This window comes from Leguminivora glycinivorella, chromosome 10 (genome assembly GCF_023078275.1).
Source record: "Leguminivora glycinivorella isolate SPB_JAAS2020 chromosome 10, LegGlyc_1.1, whole genome shotgun sequence".
NCBI classification, from domain to species: domain Eukaryota; kingdom Metazoa; phylum Arthropoda; class Insecta; order Lepidoptera; family Tortricidae; genus Leguminivora; species Leguminivora glycinivorella.
The window spans coordinates 7,951,121-7,977,377 of NC_062980.1; the positions used below are offsets into that span (position 1 = coordinate 7,951,121).

A 26,257-nucleotide genomic window follows, 5' to 3' on the forward strand; every position below is an offset into this window, starting at 1 on the left:
CGTGCGCTTTGCGTCTTTTAGTAGGGGTTTAAGTTAGGTATTGAACATAATACTATTAGGTATTCGTTGTGCATGTGTGACCTCGTATAACCTGAAGGCCGGCTTAGGTAGGGGTGCGAACTTTACAAATTGATTCTTCATTCAATCATATTTATTACGATTCAACTTTTTTGACTCCATGCTATGAAAATACCAATACACTAGGGGTGGAGATGTTTTGTGAACTGTCTACTGTAAGTAATATTATATTGAAATCGTTTAATAATGTTCTAATTGCCCCCTTTTAAAATCCTCGCGCTACCAATGACCAATAAGGGCTGATTTAGACGGTGCGCGAACTCGTATGCAATTTAGTTGAGTTTACATACAATTTACTAAACCATCAGATCAGATACGGCAATCTTCAGGATTTTCGTACTATTTTTTTTTATTTTTTTATTTATTTAAACATAAGTGTACATCACAATCAGTTAGCTTTGGTTCCTACACTAGGCATTGCCTGTCACGCAGGTAACCAAATCATAAAGAATGCTCGAAATTTAAAAATGTAGGATCATTAAAAAATAAAGCATGCATTACAACGATATTAAGCTTTGATGAAGTATACATATAACTGAATGCTAAAAAATGAATAAAAAATCAGTAGTAGTATGTGAGCTGCTTGATTAAGTGTGAATGTGTGTGTGTGTGTGTGTGTGTGTGTGTGTGTGTGTGTGTGTGTGTGTGTGCGTGCGTGTGTGTGTGTACGTGTGTATGTGTGTGTGTGTGTGTGTGTGTGTGTTATTTAATAACTCTCAGTAAGTTCTCGATATTTTCATAATTAAGAGTTTTGAGCCATTTTTCAATTTTGTTTCGTACTCCTCTGCCAGAGTATTCTTGCAGAGGTAATAGTTTGCATATTTTGTTATATATGAAGGGGTGGAGAAACGGGCTAAACCTATGCGCAAAAACCGACTGTGTTGAAGGCACTGGAATTTTAAATATACGTTTCTCTAGATAGCCTGCATATTCAGATGATTTTAAAATCATCGAGTGCTGCTTCGATACCGCCTGAAGAACAAATAGTCCACGTACGCTTAGGACATCCATGCTCTCGTAAACCAGAGCTGTAGGGTATCGGGAGCGTTCCCTAAGAATGACTTTTAATACTGCCCTTTGCGCTCTCTCTAGCGGGAGGACATATGTCTTTGCTGCTCCGCCCCATGAAGAAATGCAATAGGATATAACAGATTGGCAGATGGATATATAAACCATTCTTAGTAAGCGCTTGTCCGCAGAAGTACGTAATAACTTAAATACGTATATTAGTTTGCGAACCCGATTGGCGGTAACTAGTAAGTGTTCTATAAAATTTAGTTTTTCGTCTAACACTACGCCCAGGTATTTCACGGAGTTAGCTCTATAAATTTTCGGACATATACAAGTACATGTCGATTGCTCACTTAGATCGCAACTGTGCAGGGGAATATTTGAAAATCCGAACGGCGCTGACGCTTTCGTTTTGTGAAAGCAGATAAAGTTTGTTTTGGTGACATTCAGGGTTAGTAAGTTTAAGTTGAGCCATTTAGTCACCGCTCTTAAACCATTTTCTGCTAATTTTGCGACATTGACCCAGGAGTTGTCGTGGAATATAATGGCTGTATCATCTGCATAGCATATGATATCAGCATTGAGTGTAGTGGCATTTTTGATGTCATTAATGTATATAATGAATAATGTTGGCCCCAATATACTTCCCTGGGGGACACCATAATCCACAGTTGCCCGGTCACTGAGATCACGGCCGACCTTCACACACTGAGTCCGGTTTGACAAGTAACTGCTAAACCAATTCAACGCAATTCCTCTGACTCCCACCAGTTCTAGTTTCCTGAGAAGAATTGGAATAGACACAGTGTCAAAGGCCTTGGCCAGGTCCAGAAACACACCAACACATGCCATATTATTATCTAAGTAATTTGAGACCAAGTTAGTTATTAAATCAACAGCATCCCCAGTGGATTTCTTTTCTCGGAAGCCAAATTGACAGAGATCAAATTATTTGTTTCTATAAACCGAGTTAAACGTTTGCTGACTATCTTCTCCAAAATCTTAGAAAAGACTCCAAGCAAAGAGATTGGTCGGTAGTTACCCGTGGAAGATTTGTCTCCTGTCTTGTGTATCGGAATAACTGTCGCGACCTTCCAATCTTCTGGAAAGATTCCCGTGGCCAAGCTCAGATTGTATATATGAGTGAGTGGGGGCAAGACTGAATCTTTTACTGACTTCAGAAGGCGATTTGTGATACCATCGAGTCCCGGTGCACTATCCGATCTCAGATTAATTATTATAGATTCTACCTCAGCCTCATCGGTAGGGGATAAAAATAGTGATAGAGACGGAGACTTACATACAGTAGTAGTACGTGCCAGCTCGTCTTGCGTTTTATTCACAGTTGTAAGAATACTATTTGCCAGAGTTTGACCGACCTTTGAAAAATACTCATTACAATGGTTCAAAGAGTCAGTGATCGAGTTTTTAATTTTAGTGAGTTCTACAGGGTTTTGTGGGTTTTTCTTATTGTATGTTATAGTTTTTATAGTTTTCCATAATTTACGCGGGTCGTTTTTATTCTTTTGTAGCTCTTTTGATTCATATTCCTGTTTTAGCTTTCGTAGTAGATTAATATAAAAATTTCTGTAGCGAGAATAGGTCGATCTTAGGTTTTCATCATTGGGATATTTCCGGCTTTGGGCATGGAGTTTATCTTTATGTTTGGAACATCGAATGAGACCGGGAGTCATCCAAGGTTTTAATGTAAGCTTAGATCTAGTGACTTGGGAGAGGGAAGTATGTTTTTGCTGAGCAGCCGAGAATAAATCACTAAATGTTTTAGCAGCTTCATTCACTGTGTTAAAGCTAGAAACACTGCTCCAATCGATTGCCTTTAATTCTTCAGATAATGCGTTATAATCGATTTTGTTAATGAAGCTATTTTTTAGCTTTGCTTTTGTACGGGATGTATTTATTCCCACAATGATCATATCGTGGTCAGTAATACCACTATGTAAAAAGGGCCCTTATTCCGGATATCCATAGACGATTCGCTGAGTAGGTATCAACAACACAAGCAGAGGCCGTAGGCGGAAATCAGTGAGAGTTAACCCGTTCAAGGCTCTATTACAACGCTTCACTTCATGTGGGATGAGTGATCGCGGCGATGTAATCGCGATGTCGTGCAGATTAACTTGGCGATTATGATTATGACACGGTCTTGCATCGCTGGGCTTTATAGACATTATTCGGAATAAACCTCGATTTGTATAGAATAATGGCTATGATCTTTGCTCAATTGTGATTTAGGTGTTTTATTGATGGACAAAAGAGTCTGATAAATACATTGGCATTTTTATTTGTTACGGTTTCTGTCTTTTATAACATTGATGAGAAAGAATGGTGTAAGTGCACTGCACTATAACAAACATGACTAATGTTAATGTGATTAATGACTAATGAGATTATACATTTCATACAGTTATTGATATTATTGTGTACTCTGTTATTCAAGCGCTGTTTTTTTTAAATAATACAAAAACATATTTTTTTCTTATTAACTTTTTCTTCTCACCCATTTCAACCTTAAACCTTAACACAAAATTAGGTAACTTATTACGGCCTTATTCATAAAAAATCCTTAAATCGTTGATGATGTACGTTTTAGTTAAACAACTGTTTAGGCTTATTGCACGGTTGTTATGAGGTTGTATTCATAAACCCATTTTAGCGGTGGTTTAACTAATTTGCACTTGATGAACTGTTTAGGCTTATTATGTTGGCATTATTGACAAATCATAGACAAAAACGTGGCTGAACACTACATTAAAAAAAAGTTTGACAGCCATTTGACAGCCGCTCTAGAAGGGAAATCGTAAATTTAGAAACTAGATGGATGGTTTTATTGTTTTATTTAACCTGTGATCTGAATTCGTATTAATATTTGAATAGGAATAGCGTCTGTGGCACATTCATAAATAAAGATCGTGTGACGGGCGATTTTATTTTAACCTCGGCGACCGGCGACCGGCGACCACCATACAATTGATACAATCCGCGCGTTGTGAGCCTTTCTTAACTTTCCAACATTGACAATAATATAATCCTCATCTATGATCCATGAAGACAAACCAGGTAAGCTTACACTTGTATATTTATTTCTTAATATACACTGTTGTAATGGTGCGAGTAGTGTCCCTTGTCAGTCATGTTTGTATGAACTTGAGTTGAACGATAACGATACCCCTTGTCAGTCATGTTTGTATGAACTTGAGTTGAACGATAACGATACCTAGACCTACTCTAATAGTAATAAATCAAACCTGCTTGTGGTTATTTTGTTCTTACTAATATTATAAATGGGAAAGTGTTGTTTGTCCGTCTTTCACGGCAAAACGGAGACAAATTGACGTGATTTTTTAAGTGGAGATAGGTGAAGGGATGGAGAGTGACATAGGCAACTTTTTTCCACTTTCTAAGCGAAGCCGCGGGCAAAAGCTAGTAGGTACATACGTGTCTTGATGTAGTTTACTCATGAACAAAACTAAAATGTAATTTTTAGGTTATCTATGTTATTATAAATCATGCTATATAAAGAGAGTTAATAAGATTGTCTTCTGTACTGTGGAGTAAACACTCCTAGCCTAGTTTGGGCACTTGTCCACCGGACATTGCCCGTGTAATATGTAAAACTTGTGTTTCTTCTTAAATAAATTTACTTACTAGTACAATCTATAATTAAAATTAGGACTATCACATAAATAGCAAGAAATGAAAGAAAAACATGTTCATTAAAAATATTTTATTTATGTCTGATGTGTCTTTTTCAGATTCTGACAATTCCATCTTCAGCTTGGGGCCGAGCCAGCAGAGGGAGGCAGCAAACTGTAACAAATGAAAACTATAAACTACCATGATTTTGAGCAAATGTAAATAAATATTTTTAATAAGAGGAAAGTCTAGTTTAATTTTCCTAAATAAACATTATGATTTGTTTTATTTGCCCAGTTGAAATGTACATTACATTACATACATTTTTTATATGAAAAATTTATGTAAAAATGTCATTTGAACTCACTCCAGTTGGTTAGTGAAGTGAGTAGGCAGTAATCATTTATCTATTATTGCAAATTTAATAGGACATAGCAATTCTATTTTTACTTACATTCCATTCCATTTTGTCCTTGCCCGATGCATGGCAGCAAGTCAAATGTGACAGGGACGGGCTAAATGAAAATTAATACTAAAGGAAGCTCAGGTAAAATATAAAATTATATACAAATAGGTACATCCATGAGTGTAAAATGTACCTAAACCATACATTTTTGTGCTAGGTTCCTTTGCATATTATATTGTAGAATAAAATGATTACCGGAGTAATATAAAGGACAGTTGAGTGGCAGTAAAAAATACAATTGTACTTACCTATGTTGTTATGTTATTTGTGATGGTCGGCGGGGTGAGCTACTTTCATACTAATATGATAAATTAGTAGGAAAATAGCTAACCTCTGGCGATGAGATATGGGAAAAAATTGGTACCTAGGTAAGTAATACAAACATTTTACCTGTGATGACTTTTTTTCACTTGATGGCCAAATTGGACACAACTTTTCCAGTAACATGCCAGCATAGGTTGCATCGCTTCATTAAAAGTTTCATTACTGCCAGACAACATTTTTACCTGAAAGTAAATTATAAACTGATAAAAATATAATTATAATAAAATAATTTGATTTGTCCCTATATTGAAAGTAAATTGTTATTTTTAATTAACATCAGGCTGCAAAACATGACATATTATATATTTCAACATTATAATTTTGCAGCATGGTAATCAAACAAACATTGCAATATATCTACAGGTAATAACATGAGGGTGACTGTAATGCAAATACAATAGGATTGTTATTCATCTCCAGGTGGAGACCATATTATTATGCTTTTGATATAACCTTACTAAGCTAAGGTATCTTATATTTAACCTGTTTGTTGTAGAAATAACTTAAATTTAAGTGGTCTAGCACAACCGTGCGTTCTCACGCGCGAGTCCTTTCCTATATCTAGTACGATTTGAAGTTTGAAGTACATATGGAAAGGACTGGCACGCCTGATAAGAGACGTCGGCAAGTAGATAAGTAATGAAAACTAAAGGGTTTACATACCTATTTCTGCCACCTCGCCTCTGAACTCGTTCCCTATATAATGCACTTTTTCTTCGACACGATCAAAAGTCTGTTACCTCCTTCAGTTTAGGTATATAAGTAGCTCGCATTTCACACAACACATATTATTTTGGTTTTGCGCCACTTCATAATAATTTTAGCTTGTCAATTTAATTACACATAAATCATAATACATTTTTCTGAGAAAATGTAAGAACAGGCAACAAACACTCGTCTCAGAGGGTTCATGAGTTGCTGTCAAAAGCCAGCTGATGTGAGGCGGCCATCTTGTATTATAGCGCTAAAATCCCGTTAAACTGGGGTCGGGCTCATTTTAAAATTTCGAAGATTTACACAACAGATGATGTACTGTTTAGCGCTAATGTGCGTTTATGAATAAGGTTTTTTGACATCGGCACATCAACAACGTTTTAAGTAGGTTGTAACTTTTTATGAATAAGGCCGTTAGTCTCTAACATTTAAAATATCTCCGTTCGAATCCGAATAGAAGTATATTCAACCTATTAACCGACCTCCAAAAAAGGAAGTGGTTCAAACCGTTCAAGGTTCTACTTTTGATTTCGTTATGATGACTCGATGCCATTAATAAAGACAAACAGCTGACGATTGTAGGCTAAATGAAGAATAAAAGAGCGAAATGAAGTGAACAGATCCACCAAGATACCACAAAATAAGGCGCATTGAAATCTAACAGGGCGAATAGTTAATGTACACTATAATATACAGTCAGTTCCAGGCGGTCTATCACAACTTGTGCTCTCGCCCGCGAGTCCATACATCAAACGCGACTTCAAGTATGAAGATTGAACGCAAGTTGTGCTAAGCCTGGAGAAATATAAAACCCCCCTGTAGAAATATATTTTCGAGGGGGGTCACTTCTCTCTGCAGCTAACTGTACGTACATACATTTTTTGACCGAAGTCTGATAATAAAACTTATAAAGGAAGTGACGGATACGAACAACACTCTTTATAGAGCGACTTTCGTACAAAAGTAGGTCATGATCGAACGGAGCAAGACTTCATTTTAATAGGTTATGCTTCAGTTTCTAGGCGATGGCCAGTTTCGGCTTTGTGGAGTTTAGAGTTCTTACGAATGAAGCGATAACTTGAAAAGTAGACTTAACCCTGTTTACGAAACGTCTGTGTAATTAGTAATTACTTAGCAGAACCTACTATTAAAGCATAATTGTTGCCTACTACTACTACGTAGGTTTCATTACTGCTGTTCCTTTACGCACTGCAATAGGTATTATAAAGGACCACCTAAGCCGTTTGCGCTGATAAGTTTTAAAGCACAACTCGGACACTGGCGATCAAATATATGAAATAAAGAAAGATTTTTTTTTGTATATATGAAAGAGACGCGTTCCTAGCACACAGTCTAAGCTCGTGTAGGTGAACGCGTACCATGCTTGTATGAGTGAAATATGACAGGCTGACTGTTCGCGTTTTTGACAGGCGGTAACTGTGAGGTAACCGAGAGGGGGTGGGCTTCGCTTTCAGCGGGAGCGGGAGTGGCCAATAGCCATACTGTACGATAGTACTCTTTATTATACTGTGATTTAAAGACTGTTCCAAGTTTCCGTAAAATATGTGGTATGCTGGGATTACTATGTTGGCCCATAGCTTACATAGTATCAGAAAATAAGGTTTCACGGAATTATTGTGGAGAAGCTTGGCGTAATAAGGATTATTAAGGATGGAAGTTATACAGCCTAATTTTAGGATTCCATATATTCGTAATTTAATTATCAATTATGAAAACCCAAACAACGACTAAATCATAAACTGCCGATCAAAATGTAGCCTACAACACAAGGCGCCATTGTGTGCCCGTAATTTGGAGGTCGACATTAGACACGAGCATTGTTGCATTGCATTCTATAATTTCAGCTATCTGGCATCGAGCCGCCGGGCACGGAATGTCTTTTGTGTGACCGCTTGTTTGTTTTGTCAACACTATCCGATCAGATGACTTGCAAAGTTTTTGCTGGAAATTATCAGTCACATATATCGTTATCAGCATCTGTAACTTGTTGGTCCAATGAAAGTTTCAATTATAGTGAAATTTCCAGGAACGTTTGAAAAAAAAAAGCTTTTTTGGAAACTTCTCGCAACTTGTACGACAATATCTGACCTATCTGTACGAGTATTAATTAGACGAGTTAGTAGCCGAGCCACTGATATGACGAGTGGCGATAAATTAAAACACGACAGAAGGGAGTGTTTTAAATCGACACGAGTTACGAACTTCCTTTTTTACGCACTTTCATCGTAATGTACTATTATGCTTCAAGAACGATTGCAAGTTGTAATAATTGAGGCTTTCTAGTTACCTATGTTGCCTTTAGCATCTTGTCACAGATTATTAATAAGTTACTAATGTAACAGATCCCTCACTTGCCCGCAAAAAGACAAATACATACGCTTTATTTAACTAATACTAATAAGTTACTACGTAAAACTCAGAAGAATAGTAGGTACGTGCCACACGACTACACAGGCGGGCCCGTGGCGCCCCTCGGCCACTTGTTCATTCGAATGAACGGCTAGCGTGTAGGACTGTAGGTACTTAACGCGCGACCGCGAGCGAGTGACGTAGGCCTGATCTGACTACTACGTCTTGTCTTACGTCATAATCTAAACCTCGCGACACAAAACTGGCCATCCATTGTTTACATTTCTGACTAGCATCTGTTTGTTGACAGGACAACCAAAGCAGCAACGGCACGTTCATCAACAACAACCGGTGCTCGATATCCAAGGAGCAGGAGCCGCACGAGGTGTTCTCCGGGGACGTGGTCCAATTTGGCATTCCCGTCGTTGAGAATGCTACCAATTCGGAAAAGGTAATATATGGTACTTACTTCAACTGGAGGTCAACCAAGAAAAATGAGAATTGAACTATCGTTCGTTGAAAATCAAGCATTAAATAAAAAGTTTCTCGTTGTTTTCGCGGTAGGCTCTGGTGTCGACTATAGGTACACTACTTGTGTATAGTGTAGGTACAGTAGGACCAGTAGGTATGTCCCGCTTGCACACCGAAGCAGCGCGCGGGGATTCGCATTCAATGTAAAGACAGCTGAAGTCAGAATCAACAGTTCTTCAGCTTCACTTAATTCGATATCAGATACGGGGTTTAACTTAAAGAGGGTGAAGGTGTAAAAGAGCATCTCGGGAATGGGTCACAACACAAGCAGAGGACTCGTGAATTAGTCTTGTGTTTGTTGTGTTTAAGAAGTCTTCAAATACCTCGTGTACAAATATCATGATTTATTTACTATGCTTGTTTAATGTATTCATATTCTGTATAATGTACAGTCAGCTGCAGAGAAATGTAGACCCCCTTGTATACAAATTTGTATGCAGAGGGGTCTACTTTTCTCTGCAGCTGACTGTACATGTACATGCATATTCTGTAAAGTGTCAATTGACTGATTTTCACGAAGTAACTTTTGCTAAAACTACGGAAGTCAGTGGTATATAATGATAATGACTAATATGACCATGTCGAATGTCAGTGTTATACTTATCGCTAATTACCACTTGACGGTTTTATGTTTAGGTTACCTACATTTAGGTATTTTTTATTCCTCTAAAATAACTCTGTTCAAAATTAGGCCGTATTAATAACTGATTCGCCGGTTTCCTACGTTCTGATAGTATAGGAGTTCGATAACGTGCGGCACATAATTCAACGACATTTCCGCTACCATGTATATACATTTTTTATCGCTAATGCGAGAGACTTCATAAATTATATAGACTGGTAATTTCTTCAGACACGCTCTGGCTGGTTATTGATGGAATTAATTTAGCCATGCGTTAGTTATTTATACTTTAGTAAGTTCTTGTGTGTTAGTTTGGTACTGCAATACCAATTTTAGTCTTTTAGAGGGGATTCATTTCAATGAAGTCAACCCTGAGACTTCATCAAGTGTTGTTCAGACTTCATAAACTTGTTCTGACTATCTGTATTAATGCTAGTTAGTAGTTACCTATCTATTTACACGAACAATTAGAGCTACATCGAACGGTTGTCACTACAACTACGCGCTTTGTTTCCCACGGAAACAGCCAACAGAACACATTCGTAACAGATCTTTGTTTTTGTCATATAAATGGAAGTATCACACTGGCTCTCGGAGCCGCTAATAAGGAAGTAGCTTCTTTCCTTATCAGTCAGATTTTATGCAGAAACATTCTTCTGTAGAGCTCCACGTGTATCGTTAAGAACTCAAGTAGGAACCAAATGGTATAGGAATGACATTTAAGTCATAATTTCAATAAATTCTACGCTCTATATTGGGGTTAATTGCTAATAAGAAATAAAGAAGTTTTAGAACTTTTCCGCTACCCTACAATCGCGTGATAAGTAGATACTTATCACGCGAGAGACTAGATAGTCAAACTCTCAGTACTTTAGAACAAAAAACTTTTTGATAACTATGTAATTGTCCATTGAGTTATGTCTGACACACTGTTTGTGAATATTTACCAGTTATTCCTCCACATTACACGAGTAAAATATAAAAGTGGGACTTAAGTTACGCCGCGTTTTGCTGCCCTGTATCGAACAGATTTTAAAATGTATGCAAGGATTCTATGCCATCTAGGTGACTAGTAGTTTGCAAATCGGATTCGATGAAATGTATGTTTGCCTGCTCGGTGTCCGCAGGCACCGAACCCGCTTCCTAATACCCGCATCTTTCGAATTAGTTGCAAATGTTGCAATGCAATGCGATGCGAGTAATGTGATGGCGTATCGCGTGACAAGTGACATAGCGGTTAGTAACATAACGACCCAGCTGAGGCAATGATTATGCACTAGGATTCCATTTAACGCCTTTCTCTCATTTAGTACACTGTAAACAAGCTAGTTAGTACTAGGGCCTACATTTACATTGTAGGCTAACTAAGGCAAGGTGCCTTTATTTAGCATGCGTTGCGTATTCGCGGTTACATTTATCATCCTCTTGCGTTTATGTTTAATATCTGAACGATATTTCTTGGTGTAGTTTGTCAATGTAAAGTTTGAAACTTTGTATGCAGGCTGCCCATGAAGCATATTTTACGACTGAATACAACACGTAATACCATTATTTGTAAAATTTTAATTACTTGCTATATCGTAATTATTGAACATTCGTAGTCAGATCGTTCGTTCGTTCGTGAAAACGTCCCTATAAATGGATGTATTGAAAAATTTGCATACTACTATCTACTCCGGTAGATAATGCAAGGTAAAAAGAAAATGATTAGATAAATGGATAAAAAAATAAACTGTGGAATGAATTGTCGCCAGTGGTATTTCCGGACCGATAAGACCTTCAAACCTTCAAGAAAAGAGCTTACACCCATCTTAAAGGCCGGCAACGCATCTCCAACACTTCTGGTGTTTCGAGTGTCCATGAATTACTTGCATCACACTGATTGCACTAAAGCAAAAAAAAAGTACCGACTTAGCTATACGCCTTATAATAGTTCGGGCAAACATATAATGAAGCTTGAGAGACACTGCATATACTGATTTTAATAATCCCTCTGTACAAATCAAGCTTTCTTTAAACACATTTTGTTCCACAGAACACGTTCCCGCCCGTGGTCGCGTTACTCAAGCTGTTCCACCCCGATGGCAAAGAGGCGAAGCTGTCCTTCAACCCCACCATGACTACACCGCTGCACCTCAAGGAACTGTACCAGCTGAACAACTTCGTGCAGGTACATAGTGTTTACTCCTATGGTTTCCCTGTGGCCGCGCTACTCCAAGCTGTTCCATCGCGATTACAAAGAGGCGAAGCTATCCTTCAAGCCCTCCTTGACAACGCCGCTTCAACTCAAGGAGCTGTACCAGCTGAACGACTTCATTCATATTTTAACCTTGTGACCGCCAGAGACATCAACCGACGCGCGTACAACTGCTATCCTTTGACCTCCAAAGATGTCAACTGACGCACGCATTACATCCCAATGGCAAACTCCGGCAAGGTTCATGTTAAAAACTAGTTATTTGAGAATAAAGGTTATCTCCTAGTTGTTTTCTCTAATACTACGAGAAAACGCCATGCTCTAATGTCGGGAGCTAAAACTAAACTTTATTCGTGAGTACCATTAAAACAAAAAAATGTGTTAAAACCGGATGTGATACGATATGAACTGTATAAGTACGAATCTACGAATAGACACGCAATTGTTTACCAGAAAACAATAAACAATATCTACTGATATGTCAACCGTTACGGCACCGAGTTTATTGTTATGAATTCCTTATTAACGGCGTTGATAATTTTCAACAAATAGGCCTGAGATTTGGTGCTGTTTACGTCGATCATATGTCTTTACTTACTCACAGAAGCGTCCTTATGCATCATGTGCAACATGGTCCTTTTTATCCGAAATATTGTGGGCATTTCAGATGGAAAAGTACTCGAGCTTGAAGCATACCTATTCTGATAGAAACCCACAAGTATAAAGTTTCTTACACGTTTTTGCGTGGTGTAATATGGCAGTTGTGGCTTACACTTAATTACATCATGTTACATCTTCAAGGACAGGACTCGTTTGTTTACCGAATTCGGAATAGCGGCTTCCCTTGCATCGATATTGTTATTTAGTATGAGCAAAGACATATGTAACTCCGTAAAGACAGATAAAGTCTAAGAAAAAAACGTACCTGAAAACCATACAGAAAAGGTACGGTGACCTAGATGGCGATACACCTTCGGGGGACGCTCGGCTAGCTGGCGCTAATATTAATAATTGACATTTTAACACATGTGGTTTACAAGCTAAGAATATGGGCTAAATTGTCAAAACTGAGGTTCAAAAGTTTTAAGCTTGTGTCGAGAGATGGCAGTCTATGCACTGTGATTACACATTTTACTTTGACAGTAACTCTCTATAATACTCGATCCTCTTTGGTATGAGTTTCCAGGGTTACAAAGATCCAAGTTCCTAAAATGGGTCGCGTATGTTTCGACTTAAGGCAAATCGTTAATATTCTTTCTCGTTCTCATAAAGACCTGGAAATTATTTCAATCAGACAGCTCCATTTACACAAGTAAAGTCTGTAAATTGTAATTTTTGTAGTCTTCTAGGACGGTTGCAAAAACAAAAAAAAAATGTTATCGCGTTTACGAAGTGCCAAGTGAACATTTTGTTCGAGTTTTGCATTTACAACAAATCGTCTATATAGCTCGTGCCATTCACGAGGACTCGCAGACTTGTCAAATCTAACCTTTAATCGTATGGAATTACGGACCAAAGCACGAGTCTTCGTAAATGACACGATATACTTTGTTTGACTTAGCTCGCCACGCCGGTCTATCGGAACTGGTAATACTCGTTCTAGTCTAAAACCAGGCACAATCAAATGAATAGTCAAAGATATTGTACAATACCTTGATCTTTTCCTGTTTTCCGTTACTTTTTTATGGAATATTATATCATTGAGTATTTTGCAACTAAAGATGCGATCAAGTCGCTCTGACTCGATAAAGCGCGCAGTCTTTAGCTGAATGGGTGTAAAGTAAATCATGACATGGTCATTTTTATAAACTACCTATGAAAATTACTAGTTTGATATATAGGTATTTGTACATATACAATGCACTACAATATTTTTTTTTAATATTTGCTTTATTTTTATTATTTTGTGAAACAAGGCCAACAGAACGCGTACATTTTCGCATGTAGGTATAATAATATTGAAGTAGACTGAATCACCTAAATTAAAGTTCGCGTGACAGAATGGGTGTAAATCACAATAAAATATGTAAATTACGTAGACCGCTTGAGAATACGGCCTTTGGTTAGCTTTTGGTTTGTATTTGTCGTCTATATGCTGTCTAAGTTAATTATTTCATTAGTAAACAATTCAAAATAGTGCTTATAGATCGAAGTCACAGGTCACAGTTATCATATTTATGTGCTCAAACACAATTCCGTAAATTCTTGTTTCGTCTTGAATTAATCGTTTATGAGCTGTAGTATTCGATTTTATTTCAAAATAGTTACAATATTTATTAAGAATTGACAACATTTCATATTTTTGAGTACTACTTTTTATTACAACTAGGGAACAAATCAAATTATTTTTATTGAAAATTTTTTGATTTGTTCTTTTTTCAAGTAGTCACACTACTATATAGTTTACTACTTTTTATTGTTTGGTCTGAAACAAATCAATAATAAAAGATACACGTATTTTTTATTTTTCAAAAAAACTGCTATTTTAGCGCTTAAATCCCTTTATAATACTACTTCGAGCAGAAAGAGCGTAAGTTACAAACGTCAAGACTCAACTTAATGATGCCATGTGTTGTTTCATACACCTAAGAAAACGACAAAATCATTCCTAAAAAGAAAGTTTTAACAGTCAGCTTAAACAGTCCGAGATATCTGACTGTCAAGTGTCACTGTCAACAAATATTGAATAACTACAAGAATATTATATACCATGGATTTTGCGTGCCGACCAATGAGTTGAAGCCAGGTTCATTCACCTTTACTCCTATGTTCTATCTCTTTCCGACACTGTGATGTATTGCCAGATTAGTTACTAAAAAAAACGTATAAAACATTCTTCAATCAAATTGACTTACTTTTCTTTGTATTATACGAAAAAAAACTCAATCAAAAACCTTATTTCTCCGGTATTTACCTCCTGCGTACTATGGGAACACTAATAATAAAAAAATATGCCCGATATGTCAGAATTGTCAAAAGTCATTCACCGATTCAGATATTTATTTTGCGAAATAAACGTTTTTCGACGATTTACTTAAGTTCTGCGCTATGTATTGCATAGTGAACCATTGTGGAAGTAAATGGAAACCGAAATCCGACGTAAAATTTCACAAGTAAGTACTTATTTTACCAAAATGTTCATAAACCTCGCTGGCAATAAATTTTCTTCTATTTTGCTTGTAATCTTGGTTAGTTCTTATCATTATATTGGTTTCATTGTCTCAAATTATATCAAAATTCCCACGAATAGGTTTAGAACGATAAATATGACCTTTAAAGAAAAATAATGCTATGTGTGGTTTTACGACTAGGGTGACCAATCTTTTTCTTGCATGGTATTTACTCTTATTGAATGGAGCTAAATCTATCAACTTGGTACGGTTTCTATGTTCATAGTTCATATCACAGTATAATAATACCAACTTTATTGTTTATGTCTTTACAATTAACATGAATAATATTAAACTTTTCAGTGTTCCAAAAGATGAAGGAAGGAGGCAGCGTTGGCTGTCGATTGTACCGATAAAAGGAAATGTTTCAGAGCGTTCGACAATTTGCAGATTTGCACTTTAAGCCTGAAGATTATGACACAGAAAGAAATTTTAAAAATCGGTCCAGTAACGACGGAGATATCGTGGCATAAACATTAAATTGAGATACATATATATATATATATATATATACATGCGAAGAGAATTGAAATACGTACGAATTGAGAACCACATTCCTTGAGATTTGGGGCGGCGCTTAAAAATAAAGATACTGTTTTAAAACGTCCTAGTATTTCATTATTTCCCCATTGACAAATACTTCCCTTATATTTTTGTGGCTATTCCCACTAGTTACCACCAAGTTTTTACCTGTCCTAACTACTGGGATTTTCCCCACATTGTTAATTACCACACCGGGGGTTGATAGCTTAGGGATTAGTTTTCCCAGTAGTTACTACCAAAATATTATTGTGATAGTTTAAAGTGACTGAAACATTTTTTAATAAATACAGGTGTCAGTAAAAGAAAAGTTATATTTTAAGCCTCGTGTTGCAACACTCACCACGCTCTTATTCTGGAACGGTTCTGAAAAAAAAATCCCAGTAGTTTACCACTGGTAAAAACTGTACCGTATTTTGTGGCGTAAGGCAAAGTAACTGCAGAGTGGTATAGAAATGGACCTTATTGGCGGTTGACAAATTAGTAAGGTGCATTAGAGTAATTCCGAATGACAGAAATGTTCAGATAATTCCGAAATATGACGGAAATAATGGTGATTTCTATGCGACTTTCCTAATTAGACGACTTTCGGAATTGCCCTAATGTACCTTACTTTTTGAGTTTGTGAGGATGGATGTTCACTTTCGTGATAAAACAATTGATCGGATTTGAATTTAATAAGTTACAAAATTAATCAGTCGTATAAACGTAATACGTCAAATTCCGCGGGATATCCCTAATGTATGCTGGACTCATGGACACTATGAATCATGGACACCCTAAAGAAAGAGATGCAAGACCGGCGTGACGTAATTCAAGGTCAAATTTTCTGGCTTCAACGTAATGTTCAGCACGCAATATCCATGGTATATAATATTCTTGAATAACTACGAGCTATGGAATGTAGAAGTATAAGGAAGGAAATCTGTCAAAATAGAACAGTCGAAAAATTACGTGTCAAACCCTTATGTACCTGCAATTGCAGCGCCACCTGTCTATATACTTATAAAGCTTTCGCTCCTTACCTCTAATCTCCATACTACGAGCGGTGATAAGTGTCACAGTCAAACTCAAGTGACATCCCAACCGGAAGATTTTTTTGGTTATATTGGCAACTCCGAAATTATACTATTTTTAAGCATTTTTTACAAAAAATATGGAAAAAAAATATTAAAAAATATATTTTTGTGATCTACAGGCGTATATCTCGAAATGGTTTTCGATTTAGGGACATTGAAAATGTTGAAACGTTGCCAATTTATTAAGAAATTTACGAACCGCAGCGGAAGCACGGAACATAGGTATATTAAGTACAAAATTATCACTGTTAATAAAACCCATGTTTGATAGCATTAGGCCATGACACTCGTGTATGTCTGCATGACTCTACGAATACTCAGTACGTTCGTGAGCCGTGCAAGGTTGAACTACGTATTTAATGTAACCTGTCGTTACATTTCAGGAAGCGATCCAGCGTGAAGCCTCCCTCGAGGGCCGTCTGCGAGCGCTCCGCGAGTGCGTCCAGCGCACGCAGGCCGAGGCGCGCGCCTCCTGGGAGCTGTTCGTGGGCGAGCAGCGCCTGCTCATGCGCGTCCACACACTCGAGACCATGCTCGCGGCCGGCAAGCAGCCCGAGGCCGCCCACGTGGCCCAGCTGCTGCACGACAAGAAGAACTACCAGGTCACTAGCTCACTAACCTCTCGTGGAGCTGGTCGCGAGCCCCCTCGTGCGGGGCACACGCTCGAGACCATGCTCGCAATTTAAAGATTGCTCTTATTGAGTTATTACATAGTCATTCATAAGTAACAACATGTTATTAACTCTCCCTTATGTGATTACAGGAGGTGGCAACAGAGAGCCTTCGAGCCGCTCACGAGCAACGACTAGCACTCGAAGAAACACTAGAGCGGCGTGGACGAGAGACCGCCGCGTTACTAGAGCACAACGCAGCGCTGAGACTTGCCGCCAAGAATGCTACGGCCGAGCTGCAGGTGCGTACTTCACACTAACATTATTATGAGTCAACTAGCGACAGAGATGCTTCATACCAATAGACAGGGAATAACAGCTAGTACTGAAGGAGACACCAGAGTGGTGCGGACAGGAAACTGCAGGAAACATTACTTGAGAATAACGCTGCGCTACGGCTTGCTGCTAAGAACGCCATGGCTGAGTTGCAAGAGCGTACTTGTAATTCGTGCGTACTCGTACTCCGTGCGTACACTCGAGGAGATAGATATCTTGAGTGGCGCGGATGGGAGACCGCAACGTTACTAGAACAGCCTAATCTGAACGTGATACCGAATATGTCCATAATATGGATCCTCACTAAATTCGTTACTTGTTTTAGACCTAAATTATTTCTTACTTTGCAACAGGTGTTAAAAGGAAAAATTGTTTTACCTTTCAGTAAACGAAACTAGTGTTTGTTCAATGAACACGCGAACTTGATTTTATCAAAACCTTGTAGACTTGATAAAATCTCTTTACACTAATTTGTGTGTTTGATTACACTTACGATTGCATTCGACATTTGTGTAGATTTGTCGAAGTGGTATTACTATTTGCTGGGAAATGTCGCATATGTATACATCAATGGTGGTCTAATAAAACCGCGTAGCTAAACGGTAGCATTATTCGTACAGTCAATTAGAATCCTAGGCCACTCTAGAACCCTGTCGTATTGACACCGTGCTTTTATTTGCTATAGCAGTATTAACAGTGACTGACTTTTACTGTGAGAGGGTTCACAGTGGCCTAGGATTCAGATTGGTTGACTGTACCTTACCCATAGATTTATATGTTATTAAGCTAGATTGAGTTGTTAGGCCAAAAAGTGTGTCCACATGAGAGGGTAAAGTTGGGGCTGGTGTCCCTCTCGCACTTATTGCCACTGTCAAAATTATTTGAATGACGTCATCACTGTCATTATTTGGAGACACCAGTCAATATTCAAAGTTACTACCAAATCTACTAATACCGAATTAAAGGTTTTTTTTAATTGCGCAAATCTTTGGTTTTATGTCTTCATAATAATGACTTACCAATTCGTTACAAGGTATTAATATCCTTGCCTCGATATAATACAAAAATAATTTAAGAATTTTATAAACTTAGTTATCATACAGGTAAAAATACTACTACTATAGTAATCTCTTTAACACTGGTCACACGCGCGAGAGGGACACCAGCCCCAACTTTGACCCTCTCATGTGGACACACTTATACTAGTCTGATAAGAACGCCCTTCGGCACCGGTGATAAACTTCAATTTAGTATGGCAAAAAAAGTGTGAGCTCAGTCCCTATTGAAAGTCCATGACCTTACCGTTTACATTTCGTATACATCTGTTAACAAAAAAAATAATTGCAATTTGTAGAAGCTGGCAGCGCGGTGCGAGCGCAAGATGTGCGCGGCGCGCCTCGCCATCGCCGCCGCCGAGGAGCGCGAGCTCGCCGCCAGGAACCAGCTGCCGCTCGCTGTGAGTACTGCAGTTGCTCAAGCCTTAACTATAATATCAAACCTTACGGCCCACATTTACGCAGTGCGAAAACACATTGCAGTACTAGTAAGGTCAATACGGATATGTGTGTCTGGCGATTGACATTTGACCATTTTACTCATTGTCACAGGTGTTTTTGCGAGTTCATACTTCCCCTTATGACACACTTCTCCTTATGACACACTTACCCGTATTGAGTATTTCGTTGGTGTGCATTATCTGACCTTAAAATTCCGCACTATAACTAAAATCGCATGCGAGTTCGCCGCCTAACTAAGAAATCTTATGTAAGAAAATCTATTTAAATAGGTGGAGTACCTAATAATTTTAATATTGATCGATCATTGGGTCCTTGGGCCCAAGAAGATCGTACGCGCAGCGTCCACGTTAAATAACATGCAAATATTTATGCGAGTCGCCGCAATGCACAGTTGCACACTGCTCAAATTCTTTAGAATCTGAATCTGAAAACTCCCCAATTCGTCGATGGACGTCCGCTACAAGTACATGTTTTGTACTTATTGGACAATAAAGTATAATACATAAAGGTTAACATTTTCAGTCAATACGTATTTTTTCTAATTTCAGTATTCAGTACAAAACGGCGAAGCCAAAATGCTGGTGCTGAGCACGGACAGCAACAAGCTAGCGGAGGCCAAGCGCACCGGCACCCTGGAGGACGCCGTGCGCGCGCTGCCCGACTACATCAAGATGTTACTCCCGCAACACCTGCTCAACAAGGTGGGCCCTTATGTCACACACAGTCACACACACATGTCACACACGTTTAGCTCTGACATGTGCTGGCAACAAGCTAGCGGAGGCCAAGCGCACCGGCACCCTGGAGGACGCCGTGCGCGCGCTGCCCGACTACATCAAGATGTTACTCCCGCAACACCTGCTCAACAAGGTGGGCCCTTATGTCACACACAGTCACACACACATGTCACACACGTTTAGCTCTGACATGTGCTGGCAACAAGCCAGCGGAGGCCAAGCCGCACTACACTAATAACAAGATGCTGCCGCAACACTGAGATCAATCGTCAAACGCCCTGGACAGAAATAAGATTTCCTATGCTTAATACTCGTAATCTTTTATTAATGTTCTTGCGCGATATTAATGGAAATACCATACAATGGTGTAACAATAAGTGTTGTTTATTGATGGTTTAAAATTGTGTTTACAGGTCGGCATTAAAGCGGTATCCGCAGAGGGGAAATCGGCGAAAGAATTCGAATTGATATTGAAGAAGAATAATATTTACGACGAAGAAAACAAAGGTAGTGTGCCATTTTAACATTTACATGTATTTATTTATTTATTGGTATTTAGGACAACAACAGCCGTAAATATTCAACTTACATAAGTATTTTTACATAGTCTTAGGCCAATAACAGTTATCCGTTGGTTGAAATGTATTATATCTGTTATTTTCCAACAATATATTTAATACGTCATTCTTAAATTTATATTATGTACCTAGTTATAATTTAGATATTTACTTAATACTTTAGTTTTAGTATCCTTCATGGGTATCGACCATTTATGCTCTTTTATTTGGTTTTGCCTTTGGTTGTTACTCAGTCACATGGTGATACTGATTAATAATTTTAGAACAAAACGGGACTTAATCGCGTAAACACTTACATTTATATTTGGCCCGACGTTTCGAACATCACATTATGTTCGTGGTCACGGGTAGACTGGCGAGGAATTGCATCAACATCTTCTAGCCGCGCGAATATAAATGTAAGTGTTTACGCGATTAAGTCCCGTTTTGTTCTAAAATTATGAGTGCAAATCGTGTTAGTCTAAATCAATGTATTGTGATACAGATTGATTACAAAAACACGTTGTTTTCAGAAAAAGATGAGGCGTCAGACGGATCCACAGGCGAGGACGGCGGCAGCGGCGAGGACAAGACCGGCGCGCCCGACCTCTGCACCGACGACGAGAAGCAGCAGAGGCTCAACCACGGTACGCTGACACACCGCATACATTCTGCCCAAATGAGCCTCGGTTTTGTTGACCATAATTTCATTTCACTCATTTACCAAATGTGTAGTGTTAAAAACTCAATAATGTCGAACCGTCTGAATCTCATAATGCCTGACTTTTCGAAGACGTTTCTGTGTCAATCGAGTCCCATTCTTACGATAATTAATAAACACAACGTTACCTAGAATTAAACTATTTTAAACAGCTGACTAGAGGGCCGCCATCTTGCCGAGAAAATTGTTTCGGGCGAGGCAGACGTGTGCACATGACACGTACGTTTTGCGCGCGAGGCTGCTCGGTCAGTGTGGACCCAGCTATTAGCGGCAGTGTATGTCATATTATCCTGTGAACTCCGACTATCGGGTCGTCCGACCTGACAAAGAAATAATAAAATACCCGACGGTTGGGTTTTCGGTACTAAATGTTGTTTCAGTTGAAATCTGACTGAATATGATCATTTAGAAGTGTCGTGTTTGTTACGGTATTTAAATTCCAGAGCCGGACTGTGACGGGTCGTCGAGCCCGCTGGACGGCGAGCTGCACGCCGACAACAACGCAAACTCCACCTACACCGAGCCCGAAACTGAGGACTCTCCAGTAAGTTTATTATTTTTCTTATGTTGGGAATTTTACTTGTACAGTTTATATAATTCGGAAAATTGCGGGTCACAACTGGATGAGACTAGCTCAGGACCGGGGCAAGAGGCGTACTAGAAGAAAGGCCTATGTTCAGCAGTGGGCGATAAAGGGCTGATAGGATGATTATGCATTCAGAAACCTGTATATGAATTTTAGTAAAAATTGTCGTAAAGTACGGTATTCGACGTTGCACTAGTATTATCGGGAATTTTATGTTAAAGTCAAAGGTTAAATTTAAATAACGAAGTTAAATCTTGTCACTTGACATGAAGTGCTCATGTCGAATACTAGTGCAGCATCGAATATTAGTACTTCTTCTATCTTGCCTTTTACCTCAGCGTTAGTACCTGAGGATTTCATATTGGAAATCGTATGTCGAGTCGAGTTAAGCTCGTATTTGACTAAATTGCGCGTTACCGTAAATGAAACCGTCTATGTGTTTTTTAAAACGAGCATCACACATTCGATCAGAACGATGAATCATCTCGATCGATGACAACATATTAGAAGTCGGAAAATTATATTTAGGATAGAGGTATGAATTCGGTTCGTTACAAATATAGACGTTGAATGTTTTTTTTTTTAATTTAATTCCTATTTAAAATAAAAATACGTGTGAATATTTTCAGACGGTGGGCGGCGTGGAGTACGCGAACATCCTGCGCGTGATGGGCGGCCTCAACGACGAGATCCGCGCGCTGCGCGAGCGCCTGGCCGCCGCCGCCGCCGCCGCCGACCAGCTGCGCGCCGTGCGCGACGACCTGCTGCAGGCGAGGGCCGAGCCCGAGCCGCCGCCCGAGCGCCCGGACGACCTGCTGCAGGCCCGCGCCAAGGTCGACGACCTGCAGGTGGGGTGACTTCGCACCCCGTATCTTGAACGGCGTAATCGTTCACATTTTTGAAAGCTAAAATGAGGATACGGACGAGTCTAGTCGCTTATGTGACTTGTCGCCCCTTGTATGGGCCGAGTGTTGAAATTACGACCTAGATTTCACGACCTCTTAAAAAAATCCTTTCCACTTAAAGGAACCGACTGCTGAGTTGCGACCGATGCTAAACGCGACCGTATCGCGTTTAGTAATCCTTTAATATCTGGGCGACCGAGCTTCGCTCGGTTCCATTTTAATATATCACGTCTTTAGATAAAAAAAACTCTTATAAATACAAAAACAAAAAAAGACAAAAAAAAAAAACTTAATTTCTGGCCGGGATCCGCTTTTCATGCATGAAACCCTGACACCTACGATCTATCTGCGTGCATTAGACCGACCTCGTACGACTGAGCTAAGCGGAATCAATGCGCGCGCGGCGAAATTAACGACCATATTTTACGTTTACAAACGCGAAAGAAAAACTCATGAAAACTCGAAAATTCGCGTTTTCCGGGATCTAAGGCTACGCTAGATCGATTTTTCATCCCCGAAAACCCCCACATAACAAATTTCAGCGAAATCGTTAGAGCGGTTTTCGAGATCGTCGGTATATATAAATAAATAAATAAATAAATATACAAGAATTGCTCGTTTAAAAGTATAAGATATATAGCGGTGAGCTTCCTACTTCGCAAAGTGCGATTTGTCAAAATTGATCTGATTGAGCAAAAACAGCGGTTTTCTGAGCAAAAAAGTATACATACGACGCTATGCCCGACATAAAAATAAATAAAGTTTTACTTGAAAACCCATAAAAATAAAGGAGATTTTTCTATTTTATATGCGGTTAAATTCTTGGGTGAGAGTGTTTTTTTATGTCACATAATATGCTACCTGTACCCCTCTACAGTATTTTAGAGTACTTTAATTAACATCCGTCTTGTGTAATAAATAACTATTAATTTTGTACGTAATGTTGTAAATTAATAAGCTTAATTAAAAGTATTCAAAAAAAATTGTTTATTTCTCGCAGGCCCAGTTGAAAAGATCGGCCGCCGTAGAAGAGGCGAACCTCGCCGAGATCCAGCGGCTCGCATCGAGCGCGGCGTGGATGCAGGCCGAGCTCGCCTTCCGGCCCACGCGCGCCTACGTGGACGACCTCACCGCCGACGTGGCCGCCCTGCGCGCCGACCTGCAGGCGCGCGACGCCGCCATCGACCGCCTCTCCCGCCAGCACGACTCCGACCAGCCGCGCTCCCTCACCGCGACCACCGCCGACAAGGCCGTCGAGACCGACCGCCCCGCCGACCACTCCGCCGACGCGACCGAGATCTCCGCCGACATCGACGAGATGTTCCGCCTCGACTACGACGACGACGAGACCGAGTCGGTCGCCACCGAGATCGACACCACGCCCGAGGAGCCGGCCGCGACCTCGCGCCCGCAGGAGGAGGAGGAGGAGCGGCTCGCGACGCAGCTGGCCAACGGCGCGCTGCACTCGCTGCAGGAGGAGCTGGTGCGCGCCAAGGAGAGCTGGGCGTCGGTGTGCGCCGAGCGCGCGCGCCTGGCCGAGCAGCTGGCCGCGCTGCAGCACAAGCCGCGCCTGCCGCCGCCGCTGCTGGCCGTGCTGCTGCCGCTGCTGGCGGCCGCGCTGTACTGGCTGCTGCCGCACCTGTCCTGATTGACGGCCACGTGGGACCCGCCCGGGTACCAGTAGCCGCTCGTCCCGTGCGAGCGCACCGTTTCCCGTTCTAAACTTTTGCTCACTCTTTTTATCTCCTTCGACGTGTCACGATACGGGGCCCGCCCGGACCGACCCGCCCGCTGCCGGTACCTCGAATGAATATTATGGGCGCGCCGTCGGTGGCCGCTCGGAGATCTCGGAATATTTATTGATATTGTAATTCGAACCTAGCATAGTTTAGAGGGTAAAGCGTTAGTTTATAGTTTATTACTTTGGATCTCCGAGCGGGCGACCGACGCGCGTCGCCGGTCGGTGCGAGCGGGCGTCGCCGGGACGCCGAGCTAGTGTTGAAGTGCCATTCGCCTGCGGCGCGTGAGACGAGCGCCCCGACGGAGCGTGTATATATCTCCTAGTATCGTTTCTGTAAAAATTGACAGTGTCGTATTGATAGATATAAAATTGATTGTTGATATCTGCCATAATAAATACTTGTACATTTTATATATAAGGCCTAACGACTGTCCTAAGTTATACGTACGTGTAATATTGTTGAACCTCGGCGCGAGCGGCCGGGCGTCGCCGTCGGATATTTGATAAAGATACTTCGCGTGTGTTCATCGTCGCCTCGTCGCAGTGACCGACCTGTCGCCTCGTTATCGCTTTGCGGAGCTCCACATATCAATTATAGGTTTACGTGCGGGCATTGTGCGCGCGGACCGGGTCGCGAGGTTTGTTCTATAGTTTGCATTTTCTAGTCTTTATAATCGACTTACAGTTTCTTGCATGACTTTTTCTACTCTTATAGTATGAGCTGGATTTAAAAGTTTGTATTGAAATAATGTTAAAAATATAAATTCGTCTCGGTGATGATTCGTTGACGCATTTATGAGCATCGATGACATTTGCATACGCATTGCAGCATACGAGCATTTTTGTTAGTTGCCGCCCGGCGCACGGGCGCGCAGTTTCCGTTCAGTAAGTTCCCGGAGAGGATTTGTGTTGCCGCGAGGTCGGCGCAGGCACGCCGGTGCCGATCGACGCTTCAGATCGCTTTAGCTCTGTGATGTGAAGGCCAATAGATAATTTTTGTAACAAACTTGTATTGTATAACTAACGATTAATTATATTGACCTAGATTTACTATTACCTTACCACGTTGAAGTCCCGTGTCTATGTTTATTATTTAATTGTTGCACTGGTTTTGTTATGTTCGATGTTTATTTGTGTTTTAAACCACCTGAATGTAAATAGATTTTATCTTATAGTCGTTCTTTCGTTTATTTTCACGCTATCCGAGAATTTATGTTGTATTTTATAAAGTAAATTAATAATGCATTCTATGTGGATGTACTGATAAATTTATGCAAATAATATTGAATTGTTTAAACAATGTTGACGTCTTATTTCTTTCATAAAACCCTGATTTCTCTTTTTATAATTTATGCTCATAGAGTCTGGCTAATGAAAGTTGAACCCGCAAAAATATGACAATTTCAAAAATTTATAAATTTAAATAGATATCATACGAAAGAAAAAACGACAGGGCCCACTGGTGGCCGAGCCGGGAATCGAAACCGGGTCTTCAGTTTACGCGGCTAACGTCCTCACCACTAGACGTCTCACCTTTTTCTTTCGTGTATGATATCTATTTAAATTTATAATTTATATATAGTAGTGTGACTACTTGAAAAAAAGAACAAATAGAAAAATATTCAATAAAATAGTTTTCCCCTCACTAACTCGGAAACACGTGTTTTGTCCTTTAATACCGGCGGGTAAAAACGCATTTTATCCACTAGTGGGTAAAGTAATTTGATCTTGAATAAAGTCAAATTAACTGCTTTAAAATTGATAAAAGTAGGTGAATCTAGTAATAAAGA

General features: G+C 39.7%; 1 protein-coding gene and 1 long non-coding RNA gene across 3 annotated transcripts in view; one reads left to right on the top strand and one right to left on the bottom strand.

Moving 5' to 3' along the window:
• Positions 1-25,767, top strand: part of LOC125230097 (sarcolemmal membrane-associated protein) — a 54,943-nt gene extending 29,176 nt beyond the window's left edge. Inside the window, exons 3-14 of one of the 2 annotated variants that reach the window (XM_048135115.1) lie at positions 8,928-9,068; positions 11,806-11,940; positions 17,140-17,358; positions 17,520-17,669; positions 19,058-19,159; positions 19,769-19,834; positions 20,004-20,090; positions 20,371-20,464; positions 21,048-21,161; positions 21,679-21,779; positions 22,451-22,669; positions 23,727-25,767. In XM_048135115.1, coding sequence (XP_047991072.1) covers positions 8,928-9,068; positions 11,806-11,940; positions 17,140-17,358; positions 17,520-17,669; positions 19,058-19,159; positions 19,769-19,834; positions 20,004-20,090; positions 20,371-20,464; positions 21,048-21,161; positions 21,679-21,779; positions 22,451-22,669; positions 23,727-24,374 — 2,076 coding nt within the window. In that variant the 3' untranslated portion in view covers positions 24,375-25,767. Of the gene's footprint in view, positions 1-8,927; positions 9,069-11,805; positions 11,941-17,139; positions 17,359-17,519; positions 17,670-19,057; positions 19,160-19,768; positions 19,922-20,003; positions 20,091-20,370; positions 20,465-21,047; positions 21,162-21,678; positions 21,780-22,450; positions 22,670-23,726 lie in introns of both variants that reach the window. The other variant, XM_048135114.1, reaches the window with a different exon arrangement.
• Positions 4,297-6,533, bottom strand: LOC125230098. Its single transcript, XR_007177490.1, has 3 exons — positions 6,197-6,533; positions 5,600-5,715; positions 4,297-4,917 (listed from the first exon to the last, which is right to left on the bottom strand). It is a non-coding gene; the product is annotated as an uncharacterized LOC125230098 (long non-coding RNA).
• Positions 25,768-26,257: the final 490 nt, after the last annotated feature.